This window comes from Coccinella septempunctata, chromosome 1 (assembly GCF_907165205.1).
Source record: "Coccinella septempunctata chromosome 1, icCocSept1.1, whole genome shotgun sequence".
In the NCBI taxonomy this organism is placed as follows: domain Eukaryota; kingdom Metazoa; phylum Arthropoda; class Insecta; order Coleoptera; family Coccinellidae; genus Coccinella; species Coccinella septempunctata.
This window is the reverse complement of record NC_058189.1, coordinates 38064686-38082485: the sequence shown is the minus strand read 5'-3', so window position 1 is coordinate 38082485 and position 17800 is coordinate 38064686. Positions and strand designations below refer to the sequence as shown.

The 17800-nt window shown below is 32.9% G+C and overlaps 3 protein-coding genes across 4 annotated transcripts in view; 2 read left to right on the top strand and 1 right to left on the bottom strand.

Annotated features, from left to right (window-relative positions):
* LOC123310048 (sprouty-related, EVH1 domain-containing protein 2) overlaps positions 1 to 7003 on the bottom strand; it is a 57261-nt gene extending 50258 nt beyond the window's left edge. Inside the window, exon 1 of the mRNA XM_044893414.1 lies at positions 6860 to 7003. Coding sequence (XP_044749349.1) covers positions 6860 to 6879 — 20 coding nt within the window. The 5' untranslated portion in view covers positions 6880 to 7003. The remainder of the gene's footprint in view (positions 1 to 6859) is intronic.
* Positions 7004 to 11228: 4225 nt separating this feature from the next.
* LOC123315924 (tubulin polyglutamylase complex subunit 2-like) lies at positions 11229 to 12553 on the top strand. Its single transcript, XM_044901832.1, has 2 exons — positions 11229 to 11350; positions 11397 to 12553. Exons 1-2 carry the CDS (start codon positions 11235 to 11237, stop codon positions 12340 to 12342), a joined length of 1062 nt encoding a protein of 353 aa, XP_044757767.1. The 5' UTR covers positions 11229 to 11234; the 3' UTR covers positions 12343 to 12553.
* A 2700-nt stretch (positions 12554 to 15253) lies between these two features.
* The window catches only part of LOC123316410 (DNA (cytosine-5)-methyltransferase 1-like), a 41047-nt gene continuing 38500 nt past the window's right edge, over positions 15254 to 17800 (top strand). For both annotated transcript variants that reach the window (XM_044902475.1, XM_044902484.1), the window contains exons 1-4: positions 15254 to 15364; positions 15425 to 15792; positions 16810 to 16982; positions 17054 to 17330. In XM_044902475.1, coding sequence (XP_044758410.1) covers positions 15505 to 15792; positions 16810 to 16982; positions 17054 to 17330 — 738 coding nt within the window. In that variant the 5' untranslated portion in view covers positions 15254 to 15364; positions 15425 to 15504. The remainder of the gene's footprint in view (positions 15365 to 15424; positions 15793 to 16809; positions 16983 to 17053; positions 17331 to 17800) is intronic.

The following is a 17800-nucleotide window of genomic DNA, read 5'->3' as shown; positions in this document are numbered from 1 at the left end:
TTCGAGGCAAAACAGCACTCTATGTACCTATATATCATTATTTTGAAATTTTATTCACAAATTTTGAAAGACCTGAAGAAAATTAATAGAACATAATGTATTTGGTACTACAGCATACAACTTTTTCATTCTCTAACTTGAGTCAAACAGATGTTAAGATTGAGGGACAGAAAATTGAAAAACAATCGGATTGTCTTTCCCAAATGGTAGTTTTCCAGAGTTATTCTATAAAAACAATATTTTTTGAATCTTTTAATTACTGAATTACTCAATCTTATCGGAATACTAGAGGACATGTCCGTTACAGGAACAAATTATCATTATCAATAACTGATTCCCAGAATCCCTGTTTCCGTGAGAATATTATCATAACAATTGTTCGGTGCACTACTATTACTATTGGAAAATGGGAATGAATAATTTTCAATCCGTAGTATCACTCCATTTTAAAAGAAAATAACGTTGGAAGAAAGTTACATTATGAAGGAAAAACAAAACATTTTGTTCCAAGAGAAAAACGGAATTCCATAAAACACCGACATTTCCATAGAAACGCAATGCATCGAAAAAATGGCGAAGATGTCCCGAAGTATATCGACCTAACAATCTACCCAATAAAAACCTTTTGAGCTTTTACATGATTCCCAAATTCTTTGTCAAAACTAGGAAATTTATCCTGCCTTACAACGCGAAGATATTGAAAAAAAATCGGCGCTAGTGAAAAGCAGATTGTGCCTCTTCTGTCACATGTAAGTTTTTTTGAAAAAACTTAAACAAATTTGATTTTACTCTATTACCTTTTCACAATTTAAACCCAATGTTCATATTTATAGTTATCCATTCCTGTCTTGTATTCGACCAAGTATTTATCTGCATTTCAGATGCCCGAAGATGACCCAATATTTGTAGGGGTCGAATAGAAACATATGTAGCTATCTTTTCATATAAAGTTTGAGTAGACCCAAAAAAAAGTTTCTTCAACCGATCTCTAACTAAAATAAAAAGAAGACATAAAGTGAGATTTTAAAACCACTACTTGTGTCTCTATCATAATAGCATCTTCATATACACAAAGATGCTGTTTAGACAAGGCTTCGCAGTGAAATTTTTGGTTATTCAGTTTTTTCAGTATAAAATATCGAACTGATACCTGAAGATGTTATTGTGGTAGCGATGTGGTGCGTGTAGTGGTTATCCTAGATAAAATCATGTATTATAGTTTATAATTTTTTAACAATACTTTAATTTCTCTATCACATTAGCAGCCTCATTTACACAAAGAAGCTGTGGAGACAAGGAGTTGCAATGAAATTCATGGTTATTCAGTTTTTTTAAACTTTGTAAAAATAACAACACACCTCTCAGTTTTTATCAGTATAAAATATTTAATTGATGTAGCCTATACTTGATAAAAATCCATTATCGAACTAGAAACAGAATCACATTATTTTCAATAAATGAATTCAATAATGTAATGAAAGAAAAGCAGACATTAAAAACAACTTGAAGACCCTTCCAACCATCCATTATATGAAACAACAGAAAAAAAACAATATTTCAAAGTTTAAAAGGGGGTTACAGAACCAATTCTAGACAGATAACAAAAAATTCATCCTAAACCAACACAATAGAGATATTTTGATATATGAGCCAACCGATACACCAATATCATGGAAGAACAACACAAAAAGCAGCAAAATTGATAGAACTCCTCATTCATGAATTTTGAATGGTACTGGAATAACAATTCATTCAAAATATAACATGGAATTGTTTTGCTTATAGTACCCCCTTAATAAAATCATGCACGATAGCTAATAAAAATCTTCAGAGGCTATATATTACATATTGTTGTTAACCTTTATAAAAGATTTTAACATTGCAGATACGATGCTAAGTAGAAAGGAAACCCATCGCCCAAACTCCCAAAAGAAATACCATTGATAATGGAGTATACAGAGCTGGTAATAAATGCTCACTATTGCTGGACCGTCGCCCAAGCTTCTTTCATACACGACACAGCCATACATTTTGAAAAAACTCAACGAAAATAGCTAAGAATAACAAGGTCGGTTCAGTATAATAACCTAGACTGAAAAATCACTCAGAAATGAAATCAGAGGATATAAAGAGGCCAACACACTTGCTCAGGACTATTTTCATTAGTCCGGAACTTTTCTGTGGCATAGGAAAATGCACCCACAAAAAATGGTTCTGGCAGAACCTTCCGTGGCTTATCATTCCAAGAAGTTTCTTTTAAACTTCATCCTTGCGAGATTTAAAAATTATTTGGATCTTAGCAAGAGTATGCTTCTCCTCCTTACAGGCTATTGCATTGGGAGGAGACACAAATTCTGGTTCATCGGGCATCGCTATTGCAAGCCAATGCAAAAAATGCTTTGTATGAGAAATTTGGAGGAGCGAGGAAATAACCTTCTTGCACTCATCCCAGATACTGGGGATGAACCAAAGGGAAAATAGAACTGCAAACAATAATCAAAGCCCACCGCGATGTTACAATCATTTATAGAAACCCTGTACTTAGACATATTTCAAAGTGAACCTTCCTATAAATCTCCCATATCTCTCGTAGCCCTACTCAGCAAGGCAAAGGTGTAATAACCCGAAAATTTTTTGGCTTAGAAGTATACAAAAGGAGACCATTTTGAGTACTTTTTGTACAATGAATCTAGACAGCTTTAAAATATCTAAACCTACTTTTATTATCCAAATACACTCCAGTCAAGAATTATTGATATCGAAACAGGCCTTGAAAGACCAGACGTAGGCCAATCTGGTTACAAAAGATGATTAATAATTCTTAGGGTTTCTATCATAGAATCAATGGTAATGACCTGTTTAGTTAGATTTTGAGTTGTGGAATTCAAGTACTGACCTATGGACCAATTACATGCAAGTCTGCACTGACTGAAGATATTTTGTATGGAGTATTTCTTCAGTTCAAATATATTTCTAGGTTATATTTATATATTTTATTTCTATCATTGAAACTAAGGAAATCATTAGTTGTTTCCAGAATTGTATTAAGCTTTTAAGGACTTCTTTGATATCAATAATGCTTGAAACAGGTATGTATAGTTCATTCCAAGTGTTGTCCGATTCGCCAGTACATTTTGACAAAATCCCAACATTTGATGCTATTTTCGAAAACATTATAATCTTGAAGCCTCAAAGACTTGAGACAACATTCTCAAAAAAAATTTTCATAGTGACAAAAACTCATTAGTAGTGGTATGAAATACATATAGTCCATTCAAGACATAGACATATAGACATGGACTGTGCCTTCCCTTTATATGAAATACGGTCAAAAAAAGTAACACAGAGAAACGCACGTCGGGCATGTAGTTGTCTTTTTCTAGAATTTTGATTGGTCCACACTCACCTCTATGTGAACAGAAAAGAGACAGGTAAATGGCCGACGATCATTTCTCTCTTTCTATAAAAAAGTCATTTTCATGCTGACATTGCTCAGTCCTTGTCTCTATGTCTATGATTCAAGAATGATTGACATCCCAGTAGGACTTGAAAGTCTAGACGCATCTTAAATCTGGTCACAAAAGATCCTCAATAATTTCTGTAATTTCAATCACAGAAGTGGAATATTTAAATATGACCTAGAAAAGTATTTGAAAAGGAGAAATATTTACATTCAGAGCATATTAATTAGCAATCAAAATTGATATAATTATGTTTCCAATTTGTTGGATTAAATTAAGAATATAAACAGCTGCACAAAATTCAAATTAACTTCGGTCAGTGCATAGATTCACATATTATAGGTCTATAGATCACTGTTCATTCACAATACCAACCTGAATTCCGAAACACAAAATCTGAACTTATGGGCTATTACCAACTTAAATTCGATTTTCCATAGCTACCCGAGATGTCAATCATTCTTGAATGTTCTATATACTCTATTCTAGAATAACATCAGAGGGGGCTGAGCTATTTCTAATTTGTGGGTAGTCCATAAAGTAGCATTTTCACTCGCGAAAATTCACGTTGTTATTGGGAATAAACACTGATCCATCCAACATAAGTCTATACCCCGAACAAAGATATTTTAAATTTTGTGCCTTTGTTTATATTCTTGGGTCAAACAAATTGGGATAATTATGGTATCAAATTTGAATGCCGATTTTGATTTGAGTATTTCTACATTTACTACAGAAATTATTGGAGATCTTCCGGGCAAGACATTAAGTTGAGTTTGGACTTTCAAGGCCTATTGGGATATCAATAATTCTCAAATGGACTATCTCCATTGATATTGACATCAATCAATCAATGTTTATTTATTTTTCCCAAAAGAAAAAATTACTACAATAAAAAATTAGTATAAATAAACATTTAGTTTCCCACTAAAGTTCAACACTTGTACGTGGGCAGTACATATAAAAAAAAAGTTTACAAAAGAATTGTGTGCACACAAGTAAGAAGAGAAAAAACCAACAAAAATTACAATGCTTAATTAAATTAATTTTCACACATTTGGAACAGTAAATATTCCAGTAGGCCTTGAAATTCTAGAGACAGCTTAATGTCTGGTCACAAAAGATTTCTAATAATTTCTGTACTTTCGATAAAAGAACTAAAATATATGAATATAACCTAGAAAAGTATTTGAAATGAAGAAATAGGTACTCAAATTCAGAGCAAATGAATCAGCATTCAAAATCGTTACAATTTTTTTCTCAATTTCTTAGATTAAATTATAACATAAGTAAAAGTACGAAATTCAAAATATATTCAGTTAGTGCATAGACCTATTGTAATTGATCTATGGATCAGTGTTTATTTTCAAAACTAATCTGAATTCCGCAACTCAAAATCTTACTTACTGGGCTATTGCTGTGGATACTAACCTAACAGTTATAATTTCCTTGGCTATTACCATTGACATAGAAATGGACTGAGCAATACCCGCATGAAAGTGTCAGCTCTGAAGAAAGAGAGGAAGCTATGATGCGGCCAATACTTGTTTCTTTTCTATGAACATAGACGTAAGTGTGGACCAAAAATTCTAGAAAAAGACAACAACTCGCCGCATGTTCGGTAGTATTTCACATTTTTTTGCCATTTTTACTGTAGAGCTGAATAGGGAATGCTCAGTCTTTCTCTATGTCTATGGCTATAGGTTCGTTCCAGAATCGCATCTTATCAATCTGTTACGTCAAAACCGTCCCTTTATTACGATCAGAGCAAAGTGTCCTGAAAATCTGCTCGCTCACTTTCCTCCGAGATGCAATTCTGAAACTTTACTTATTACTACCTTAAATTTGATTTTGGACAGCCAACAAAGATGTCAATAATTTTTGAATGGAGTGTTACATATTCATTCATTAACTTGCTAGAGATTAGAAAAAGTGTAGTGAATGATTAGCTCCAGACTACAGAAAAAAGGTCATCCAAGCTCCAACAATAATAATGCATTCATTGCTTGCACAAAGTACATAACTCAGACCACCTCTCAAACTGACTACCAAGGATTTTTATTGAAACATACAATACAAGAATTGTGATCTGCAAGTACGAAAATGGTTATCTTAAAGTTGATTTTCAGTATGAAGAAGTTTTCCAAATGCCTTTGTTATTCATCGTATTCTCCATTCAACAGAGGGGAAATTTAAAATATAACCTAAAACATGAAATAATTCTGTGGTTGGTGGGTGATATGGTGATATTACAACTTCATCGGGGTGATATCGTTTCAGAATATTGGCCAGTTTCAAGTAATAACTTTGCCTCATAAATTGGACCATTATCAGAAATTTGAAATTATTAAATATCATCTGAAAAATACAGAGTGTTCATTAGAAGGATAAGAGAATGAGTAGGTTCATGTAGAAAAACTAGATATTATAATAAAAAGTATTTTAAGAGTATGCTGCTCACTTTGCTTATATTCCGACCCGTGTTCTTTATGTTGAAAAAATCTTTGTAACTAATTCAGCAAGGAGATCTGTTTACACCACAATTTCACTACAAGCCCCTATTCTGTTTTAACATGTAATGTAGATATCAATTGTAATTTTAATGAAATTTTTATTAATCTAGAAACAAAAATATAATCTCATCATAGTGAGAATTTATGTCATTAATGAAATTACCTGGAGTGGCATAACTGGGGAAGTTTCAATTAGGTATATTGGACTAATTAATATACAGGACTAATTAATACACAGAACTAATTAATCATAGGAATACAAATATAATGCACTAAATCAATACCAATAGCAATGATTTGAGTCCAAAGAGAGTAATTCCACCTTCAAAGTGCAATAGTTCATTAAAAAATTTGAATATTTATAATTTGTTTATAGTTGAGTTGTAGAAGAATTGGAGCTTAGTTAGATGTTGAAATGAACAATTGTTTATATCTCAATCATATAATATTCAACCAAAATGATAAGAATAATTAATGAGTTCTGGGGTTAATTCCACTGGCTCCCAACCATTACAGTTTTTCATAAACAAATTTATAATATGAATTCCGTAAATGCATTGATACCCATAGTAGTAGACAATCTAAGTTGGCACCGATGAAACCGATTACCCTGAGGTCTACGTATCCTATCCGCTCATAGTATCACTGATAATGCATCAATGAATGAAACCATTGATTACTTCAACAATGAATGATAAAGTGTAATGTTATGACATCACTACAAACTTTATTCTCTTCGAAGGCGGAAACAGTTTTAAATAGACTAATAATCCCAGTTAATGTGTAGTTAAGCAGAAATTCCTCCAAATATGCTCGATACAGAATGATGGCTGACAAAACATCCCCAAAACAGGGTGGTTACGGGGACATTATAAATATACTTACTCCTCACACGGGTCGATCATGATTTGTTTTGATGAATATCCTAATACTGCGGATGAATTTGTTGTTTGACAACCACATTTTTACACAACATCAAACCAACCTTAACAACTCAGAGACAATCATTGAACTATTACAGTTGATTGTGACATTTCTATTGCAATGCGCATGTCCACACAGATGCTGCGCCTCACTATCAAGTTTGAATTATACCGCCAAAAATATTGATTAATTTTTATTCGTTCACACAAGGAAAATTCGAACACTGATAATGAAGTTCATATTGACAGTCTTATCAGTTGGTTTGTGTTGAACATGTGAACCATTAAAAGCTACTAACAAGTGTATTGCGCTAAAAACTCAACTTAGTACTACAGAATTTATTTGTGTATGATTATATGTATATTATATAATCAGGGAGGTGTGCCTCAGTGCCCTCAGTATTGTGTTTCTTGAAAAAGTTTCATAAACTCATTAATAAAATTCAGAAAAAGTGCCTAATAGCATGAGTTGTATCTAGAGAACCAAATGAGATTTTCCTGAAAATTTGTAAATCATATAATAAATGTCAGGTATCTATTGAACTAAAATATCCTAAACTTTATTATTTCAAATGGGACACGCTACATTCTTTTACATGTTTTTCCACAAAACTTCCCCATGCCCAAACCAAACCTCAAGGTTATGGAGATATTGATTCATTTGCCTCAAATTTGTCGTAAATATAGTATCGAATTCTCGAAAATCTTCTGAGTTCAGATTAAGGTATAGAGGGTGTGATAAACATTATTAGATAGAGATGCTTGCGTCCCACGTAATGATCAAATAAAATACAGGGTGTTTTTTCGTTCCCTAAGAGTGGTAGTTATATAGAGTCAATTTTGAAAGTCCTCCAGAAACAACCTGAAACTTAAACAGGAAATAAATATACCTATTCAATTAAGGCATTATTCTATGAAGATATTGCTTTATTCAACACTGTAACTTTTGCAGTAACAAAATTTATAACAATTCAGTATATGAGGCGAAATTCGAAGATATGTAGTTAAATTTTGTGGATAATCCAAAAATGTAATGAAACCTTTATAGGGGGTCTCATTCCGGGCTCAAATCCCTTTATAAAACCGGCTATTCCATAAACCTACACGAGAATATTTTAGTTGAATAGATCCTAGCCATTCATCATTATAATGTTCCTGCCATTTTCAAAAAAAAAAAATTCAATTCGCGGTTCTCTCTATAAATAGTTCCAGTGGATACCTTGCGTGATAAACCAAAAACATATACAGGATGACCAATTTCAGAAAATCCACTGAAATAATAACTCAGGGCCGCCGCCAGACATTTTGCCGCTCTGGCAAAATAAGATTTCGCTGCCCCCGCAAAATGATATTTTGCCACCTTGCTGGGACTATATTAATACATACAGCATGTTCAAAATGTAGATATTCAGTGCTAAGTCTTTTCATAAATTGATATGCCTTAGTAAAAGTTGAAGATAAAGAGATATATGAAAATCTACAACAGTCTCAATACGTATAAACACGATATACCTACTACAGTAGAATCCGATTATTATGACGCCGGCTATATTGACCAATCGCTTATGATGACGCAATTGCACTGTTAAGTTTGGTTTCATTCAAAACTCCTTTCAACAGGATTCGGATTTAATGACTTCGCTTATAACGACATGTCGCTTACAATGACATGATTTCAGATACAACAACATTATTTGTAGAAAATTTCTCCGGTTATAGTGACATCTCGATCGTTTTCTCAAGCCACCTTACCCCTTTTCATGCGACGAGGTTTGATACGATACGAGATATATGTGATTTTTTTTTAAACGAAAAAGTTCTTCATATTTAGTTGTTTTTGTGAAAGAAGCTGATAATTTTAAATTTTTTCAATAAAGGAAACATATAATTTGTCGTTTTTCTTCTCTCAAATTGAATCCATAAAAAATATCATCAATTTTGCTTTTTGTGACTTCCGGTTATTATGACGTGTTTTTCATTTCCCCTCAATGTCATTATAAGCGGATTCTACTGTATTATAGTAAAGGGTTGATAGGTACTCTTGCTTCTCAAGTATTTAAATCCCTCCCAGAAATCAACATTTCAAATTTGAATTGGCAAACAAAATATAAAAATTATTTCTGAAATATCCTAGAAGCCGTCCCAAATCCCAAAAACTGTACAGTCCGTGACGTTTATTTTGATAAAAGTCACGGTCTTTTTGGAGACCGATTGGCTAGAGAGCCATGACTCAAAAAAAAAGGGCAGTCAGTGGCCACTGCGATGGAGATATTTACAGGCTGGGTTTGATATAGTTATTCATGAGTAGAATGCGGCATCTTCGATCGTTTTCCATCTGGCGGTATTCCTCTTGTTTCTGGTTGAAATTTGAAATGCATTCTTATTCGGTACTTTGAGAAGAACATATGTGAATTGTTTTGCGACCAAGCGCAAAAAGCCGCCTTTTAGATTTCACTCTAATAATTTATAATGTTCGTCTTTTCGATTTTGACGAAAAAAAATTTGTGTGTGATTTGCCGCCCCCAGAATGTGCCGCCCCGGCAGGGTGCCCGGTTTGCCGGTCCTGACGGCGGCCCTGTAATAACTCCTTTTGAGGAGAGCCTATAAATCAAAAAATGGTTCAAATGAAAGTTTCTTTTAGTGAGGGGGGATTTCAAGGTCGTGTTGAAGTCAAGTAGATTTTTTAATAGGGAATATATATTTTTCTTCGCATAATATATTATATTAATTTTCCTAAGCTAAAAACATTTTGTCCATTCCGCTTTTTCCATAAAATGAATTTCTCTGAGTATATGATGAGTGGGATTCGAGTATAGCCTGGACGTAAAAAATTTTCAAATTAAAGTTTCTAAGTCAGGATGAGGGACATCGAAAGCAGACATTTAATCTGTCCTTGGGAGTTATATATTTCAAGGTCAAGTGGATTTTTTTCAATATAAAATATATATTTTTCTTCGCAGAATCCTTTATTCCCTTTGTAAAAAACTAGATATCTACCTACTACTGTCTCTTTCGTTTTTGCCATAAAAAAAATTTTGTGGAGATATTATGAAGTGTTTTATATGCTCAAAAAAGTTATGTAAAAAAATCTTCCTCACACAAACTACTGAGAATATTTGAATAATAAAGATGAACATTCGTGAAGAGACAAAACAACAAATCAAAAATAAAAAGTTACTTTAAAGTGACTGAAAAAATTCTCGTTTTAAGTAATGAAAAGTTTGACTTTGGAGAAAGAAACCAAAGGAACTCTTTTCGTGTAAGATTCATTAGCATTAGCGCTTCAGAATTAATTGACGTCGGAAGGTGAATTCTTCAAGTTGGGTCAATAATTTAGTGGAGAAAAACCCTTTTACTATATGTACTTTGGAATATGCATAATCTTTGAGTATATTCAACTCAATACTCATAATGTTTGATATATACAAAAGCTTAGTCCTGTAAGTAGTTCAAACGATGCCTAGAATATTATGATTTTTGGCAAAAACCAAAAAATTTTCGATACCCTAGAGATCTCAAAAACGAAAACCCGATGAAAAAATGAAAAAAGAAACAAAATTTTTTTTTAAAAGGAAAAACATTTTTCAATTTGCCTAAAAATATTCAAAAATATACAGGGTGTTTCCTGAACATGGGGATGAATTCAGGGTATAATTCTCTTAGTAATTCGGAGTTGGAAAGGTGTATGACCGGAAATGCTTTGTTTCCAATAATACAGTGTGTTGAATGTTCACAAATAAATAACAAATTGTTCGATATTTTCCAACGGCTTGACATATTTGAAGGAGATTTGATGAGAAGGAACACCTCATTTGGGTCACTGTTTTACGTTACGTACCTCATCTTCAGCAACTACAGTGGCGTGTGCGCACTGGCATTGACTTTCATATATTTTTGGGGGGAAAAAATTAGTGGGCCAGTGTCTTTTTACAAAATTTAATTCATTTCTACAGTTCTTATTCAATATAGAACAAGAAGATTCTGTGCGTTTTTTCTCAAGGATGCAAACATTTTTGAGTAAAAATATAAAAACCGTTACTTATTTAAAAAAATGCTCGAATAGGAGCAATCTAGCAATAAATTTTATAACATCGAAAAGCTTTTCAAATTAGGTACAAGAATTGTTGAAACTCGTCGCAGCCAGCTATGATACAAGAGACCTTTCGCATGGATTTGGCGAACTCAAGAAATATGTTATTCGTTTAGAAACAAAGGACCGCAGAAGCTTTACGACTCCAAATAACTCAGAGAATGATATACCTCGATTTTATTCCACCTTTATATTGAGTTAATAAAGTAAAATAAAGGAATATTTTCAGTGGAAGAAAAATCATCGAATGAAGAGAATTAAAAAAAACTTCAAAATTGATAGTTTGATTGTCAAATGGATACTTTCCTATTATTTGAACAAAAAGGCAATCGTCGAAATTACTCGTGAAAGAAAAATGAATAGGTAGAAAAACTCACGTCATTTTCCTCTTAAACAATTTTTTTTTCAGGAACAATATGGGATTTTTCGTAGACAAAGTGTCAGAGGATTCTTTTTATCAAAACCTATTGATTGGCCTTCCAAATGTACTGGATAAATTACCCAACATACACGAGAAAAAATTGAACCGTTATCCTCCGGCAACTAAGCTACAAGTGAGAAATTGGGAAAACTCAAATGGAGTGAATTTGCCACAGGACCTCCATGATTTCTACTTGTCTTGTAATGGACTTTCGTATACTTATACCTTCTCCTACGAACCGACCAATCGGGAGGATCAAAAGATCAATAAGTTGCATGCGAAAATCGAAATTAACCCCATTGAAAATCTGATTCTGATCGTAGGATACGAAATTAAATCCACTGCGAGAATTTACTATGATGGATATTTTTATAAATTAGACTTGAGCGCCGAGAGCAAAGTGTTCGAATTGTCGAAAAACGAAAATTTCCAGGTTGTGCTCGTATACACAGATCGAAAAAATCTGTCATCGATATGGATATATAAGAATGGGATATTTTATTTTACCGCCAGTGATGTAACAACCTATTTGAGAATGGCTATAGCACATTTGGGCGCACCTGGTTGGCAGTACATTTTTTCTCCTCTTGTCTTGCCCGGACGAACCAGAGAAATGTTGAATGTAATAGCTCCCAGTATTCTCACCAGAACACTCAACCAAGATAGCAATGTTGCAGAATTAAACGTGATTAATCCAAACCTGTTCAATGTCGATTACGAAGGCATGAATGAATCTAAAAAGTGTAATGAAACGTTACTGAATAAAAAATTTAGTGCCAACACCATTGGTCGCAAATCAAGTAGTGCTACGATAGGTAGGAAATCTAGTACTGCAACGATTGGTAGGAAAGCAAGTTCCGTTGTTTCATCTAATTCAGAGAAATTGAAAAAAAGAACGATTTCGAAACGTCGCCCATTCACGCCAAGATTTTAGGAAGATCATTTAAATTCTAACTTATAGTAGTTTTGGTTATCAGCAAAATATTATATCGAAGAATTGTAATATTTTCAAGTTTCAAATGTGTAACTGGCAAAAATTTTCATATTAATTATTGGTGAATATGTCTAGGTTTATTAAAAATATGTTTTCGATTCCGGAAACATAGTTTTCTGTATAGTTACAATAAAAAATTTCAAAAAAATCACTTTGCCAAACATATATTTTTACAAACTCCCATTTAAGATTATTGCTCAGTGTTACGGTTACTATATACAATATGTCATAATTTGCAGTTTTTACAAGTTTTCAACCTCTTTATGCAATATAATTATGCGAATGGAGCTGAAAAAAGTCTACACGTAAATCAAATAACAATTAATAGACATGCGTACGTTGAAATGATATTTAAATCTTTTTTATTTAATCCTTCTTCGTTGACTAATGAAATAGAGAAAATAAACATTATAAGAAAGTTTTTATTTAAAAAACAGGCACGCAGTGTGTTTCGCAAAAGCGAGTCATTGGATTTTCTGACTTTCTTTCAGATTTTATATTTTCTTTAAAAAACGGTTTTCCGATAGTTTTTCGACAGGAAAACTTTTTTCAAGAAAAAATAATTCTGCATATTCGACTTGTAATTAAATTAAATGAAAGTGGCAATATCTGACCATTTATTACTTACTCCGGTTTTCCCAAAAACGGCAAAATTTTTCTACCACTATTCACAGAGAAGAATGATTCCTCCATTTTCTAATGCTCAATAAATTATAATTGATAATTGCAATCCGTATTTACAGGTGTATAAAAAGTAACGCATAATACTCAACTTATTTACTCATTTACTATTCTTGTAGAAAAATGCTCCAAAATGTCAATTTTTAATTCTACGCAACTTTTCATGTACATACAGTGTGATCCAATTTATATGATCCACTGAAATGAACCTTGAGTCTGACTCTGAAAATGTTTCAAATAAAAATGTCCTAGTGGGAGCGCCCACCAAAGTAGCGTAGCACTGACATGGCACATACATGACAAAGGCGATGCATAATTTTCAGATATGAAGTGAAAACGATATATTTCATGCAATTGACACTTCACTCAGATTTGCGATATCTGAAAATTATGCATCGCCTTTGTCATGTATGTGCCAGTGCCATATGTCAGTGCTACGCTACTTAGTGGGCGCTCCCCCTTAGTCTTCAGTTTCAGGGATATATCGAGAGCAGATATTCAATCTAACCTTTGGAGTTGGATTTCAAGGTCATTTTATGATCAAGTAGATTTTTTTGAATAGGCAATATACATTTTTTTGCAGAATTTTATTGTTTGTAAAAAACTATAGGAATATTTTTTTTCGTTTTTGCTATAAAATTAATCGCATATAGTGGGTGATATGAAGTGATTTATGCTCTGATTGGTTATGATGAAAATTTTCATCTACACACAATAATGAGCTAGTATTAGTTTATTTCTTATATGCTTCGTACGAAGCTTATTTGCAGAAGACACAGACGGTGTATTCATGTAGGGACAAATAACAAATCAAAAATAATGTTTTTAATCTAAAATTCACAACTATGTACCAATAACACATATCTGTTTGCAGTGGTAATAATAATTGTTATAAAAAATAAATGTTCTTCAAATCTTTTTTTTTCAGGAAATGATGCTTTAATTAATTTTTGCGGCCTCTGCATCTCAAAATAAGTCTGATGCCATTTGATACCAATTCTCGAACAATCTACTTTTTTTCATTTCCACTATATGAATAAGGAAAAGACGTGCTCATGAGATCATCAGGAGAAACATTTTTGCTTTATCATATATGTAGCTACACCTACTCCATTTTGAAAGCGTCCATCTGAATACAGGCTGTTTAAGGTCAGCTTTAAAAAAGGTTTCATCTTCAGTTACGGTTTGAAGGTTGTCTCCAGATATTTAAAAAGTTCACCTTGAAAACGGTTTATTATGCTACAATAGCATCGATATTGAGATTAAGAATAATATTCTTCGGATCAGGAAATTTGACTGCGCTATTCAGGGCCTGTTCCGATATTGCTGGTTTTACTGGCCCGCAATCGAATGACAATAGAATTCGAATGACTGGGCCAATAGGCATCGTTTCTGAAATACTGACACTACTGTTCAGGAATATCGGAACAGACGGTCACTCTACAGAAAAAGGTAATAAGAATAGTCTTCAATCTAAAGTAGAATTACATCATGTCGGGGTATATTTAAAACGAATCAAATATGAACACTATATGCAATATATATTCAGGAATACCTCATATTCCTACATAAGAACAAAGAACTTTTCAGACAACATATTAATGAAAACAAGTCGAAGTACAACATAAGAAACCTCCCAAGTGCCGTTTAACTAGCGCTCAATTAAAACCAAGTGGAGTATAGGAGTATTGAATTTTTCAACGCTTTACCAGAAGCAATGTAGAAAGAACATCAGGACCTGAAGAAATTCAAAAAATTAATCCATAAATATCTGATTCAAATATTGAGGATTGACTTCTCATATAAATGAAATTAAAAAGATATGTTTGTATATGTTTGACACCATTTCACTTGTTTTTCTGTAGGAGATTCATTTGAAATAAAGAACATTCATTATTATTATTATTATTATTAGATATTCGGTTGAATATATGGGTGACTTTTCAATTAACTGTTTCTGGTCACCTCTCATTAGACTATTATGGTGGAAGACTTGCAAAGTTCACGGTCTTCTCATAGTCATCTTTAGAATGAAAAATACAAAACCAGTACGCCTCTGCATCATCAATTGGAAATTGAAAATGTTTGGGAACTCCTGGAATAAACAGTTCTTCATAGAAAATCATAGAAATGTAACTGCCAAATCTTTGGTTACCCGTTTCCCGCCAATTCCTGGGATTTCCAATTTTTGAAAGTAGACTTGATAAAGTTCCTGTTTCTGTATTATTTTAAGATGTTTTATAGGTTTGGATAAGTTTATGAAACTAACATATTTTTTATAGTAAGTACCACGTTTCTATTTTTTCAATTATGAATGCAATTTAATGTTTCCAAATTCCAGAGGACTTAGCATAAATTTCGCAATTGATAAACAGGCAAAATACTTTTCGAATATTTTATACCTATTCCTGAAACATCAGTATGGCGGACTCTGAAGAAATAAATTTGGAGGAACAAAATGTAGCTAAGAAGGTTAAACATTCGAATGGCGAAATTATGGATAAAAATCCATGCAAAGTTACCCTACCACCCAAAGTTAAGCCAGAAAGGTGTACTATATGCAGGCAGTTCATTGATGATACCCCTTTATATAATGGACATCCAAACAATTCAGTTGAAGAATATATTGCACTTACTGATGATCAACTATCGTTATTTACTGGAGAAGAATCGTATGTTAACGAACAGGATTGTCGTCCTACTCACAAGGTAATTATTGAATTATTATATTATGGTTTCTTCTTAGCGTTGTGCAGTGAATAATGTTTCCTCCATTACCTATAGTTTCTTGTGCATTTTATTTGAATCCATATGGCAGCTCCATATATTTGGGTAATTGATGGCAAAAAGACAATTGATTAGTTGACAGTATATAAGCTGATTCGTTGGGAAATGCTCATAGTGTCATGGTAGATGAAGGACACCGAGGTGTTTCTAAATAACCTATATGCTCCCTGTAGGCTTGAAAAAAATGACATAACATTATAACTCTTGATTTTAAATAACCCCAAACATAGTAAATGAATGGATTAAAACTGTTTTGAGCTAATCCTCTGCCTTTTCAATGATTCAGGATGATTTATGGATCAAAGCTTGAAAAATACCACTTGTTTATTTTTCCTTCATTTTGTGAATTGATATTATCGAAATATTTAGATTTGACTCAAAGTAACTCAGTAACAAAGTTGTATTGGGAAACATCAAATACATTTGATCCTACTCATTTTTTCTGCTTTTTCCAAATTTGTATATAGGAGAGTACTAACCTAGGTACTCGATAATCTTTTTGAGCCAGGATCTGGAATAAGATTTTATTTTATTATGTTGGTTGACTTCACTGTGGATACAACAGATAAACTAATTATTGCAAAGATGTATAGGGTGGTTCATGAGTTATGACTAATTGATGATATGGGGAAAGTAAATAAATCTCCCTGTATCTTGGATGTAAAAAAAATAGACCCATGTAATATAATATGCTTACTGAAGGTACATTTCCCAATGAATCACCTGTTATATAAATGGTATAAAGTGTTGCCTTTGCAACACATATTTATCTTCAAAAACTTTATTTACATATTCTTCTACATTCCAAATATTTGGATATTTGTGACATATACAAGAATGTGCATTATTGATACCGGTGCCTTCAATATACAATTATTTTATCATATGCTATGTGGCCAGATATTGTTGACAAAGTCCTATGTAAGAATTATTTTGTAGGTTACCCACTTCAATGTCTATTGTAAAAATGGTCATTTGTGCCCCTTTTACTCTGGACTCATCGAAACTGATGTACTGCTTTATTTTTCGGGACATATCAAACCGATTTATGAAGATAATTCTGATCCTGACGGAGGTATTCCTGCATTTGATATGGGACCTATTAATGAATGGTATATAAGTCAGCAATAGAAAAATGCAGTAGTTGAATTTTTCGACCAGTCTTACATTTAATTCGTTTTAGGTGGACTACAGGCTTTGATGGTGGTGAAAAAGCCCTTGTTGGATTTTCCACCGATTATGCAGATTATTATTTGATGGAACCTTCAGAAGAATATAAGCCTTTTTTGGAGGCTGTAAATGAAAAGATACATTTATCCAAGAAAATAATTGAATATCTTCTTGATGAAGGTTGGCAGAATCCAACTTATGAGGACCTGCTAAGATTTATACATTCTCTAGGAAGATATCCTCAAGCTGAAGAATCCTTGTTAGCACATGCACAATTCATTTGTGACCAGGTATTGCCATGATGAATTTATTCTAGGTTTCCCTACATAATTTTCAAATCATGTCATAGTAGACTAGTTAGCCGGTAGATTTACCATATTTGTAGAAATTTTTCCATAAGTATATACACCGGTTTGATAGACACCCTTTTCTTGGCAAATGAGATATTATATCGCATTGAAAAAACATATGAATTTACTTTAGCCATAGTTCTGTTAAAAGAAGCCTCACCTTCAAATACTCCCTATGATGTATGTATGATAAATATGTACTCAATCATTTTTCCCTTCAAAAATAGCAGTTTTCAGTTTTAATGGGACATCAAATCTTAATGGAGTTTCCTGCATATTCTAGAAATATTCGGACGAAACTTATGCGATTGTCTGCAGTCCGTTGCTTCAACAGGATCATAGGAGATCAATATCGCAGAACACCATACACTATCAGTCCACCGCCTGTAGGCGGACGTACAGAACTCCAG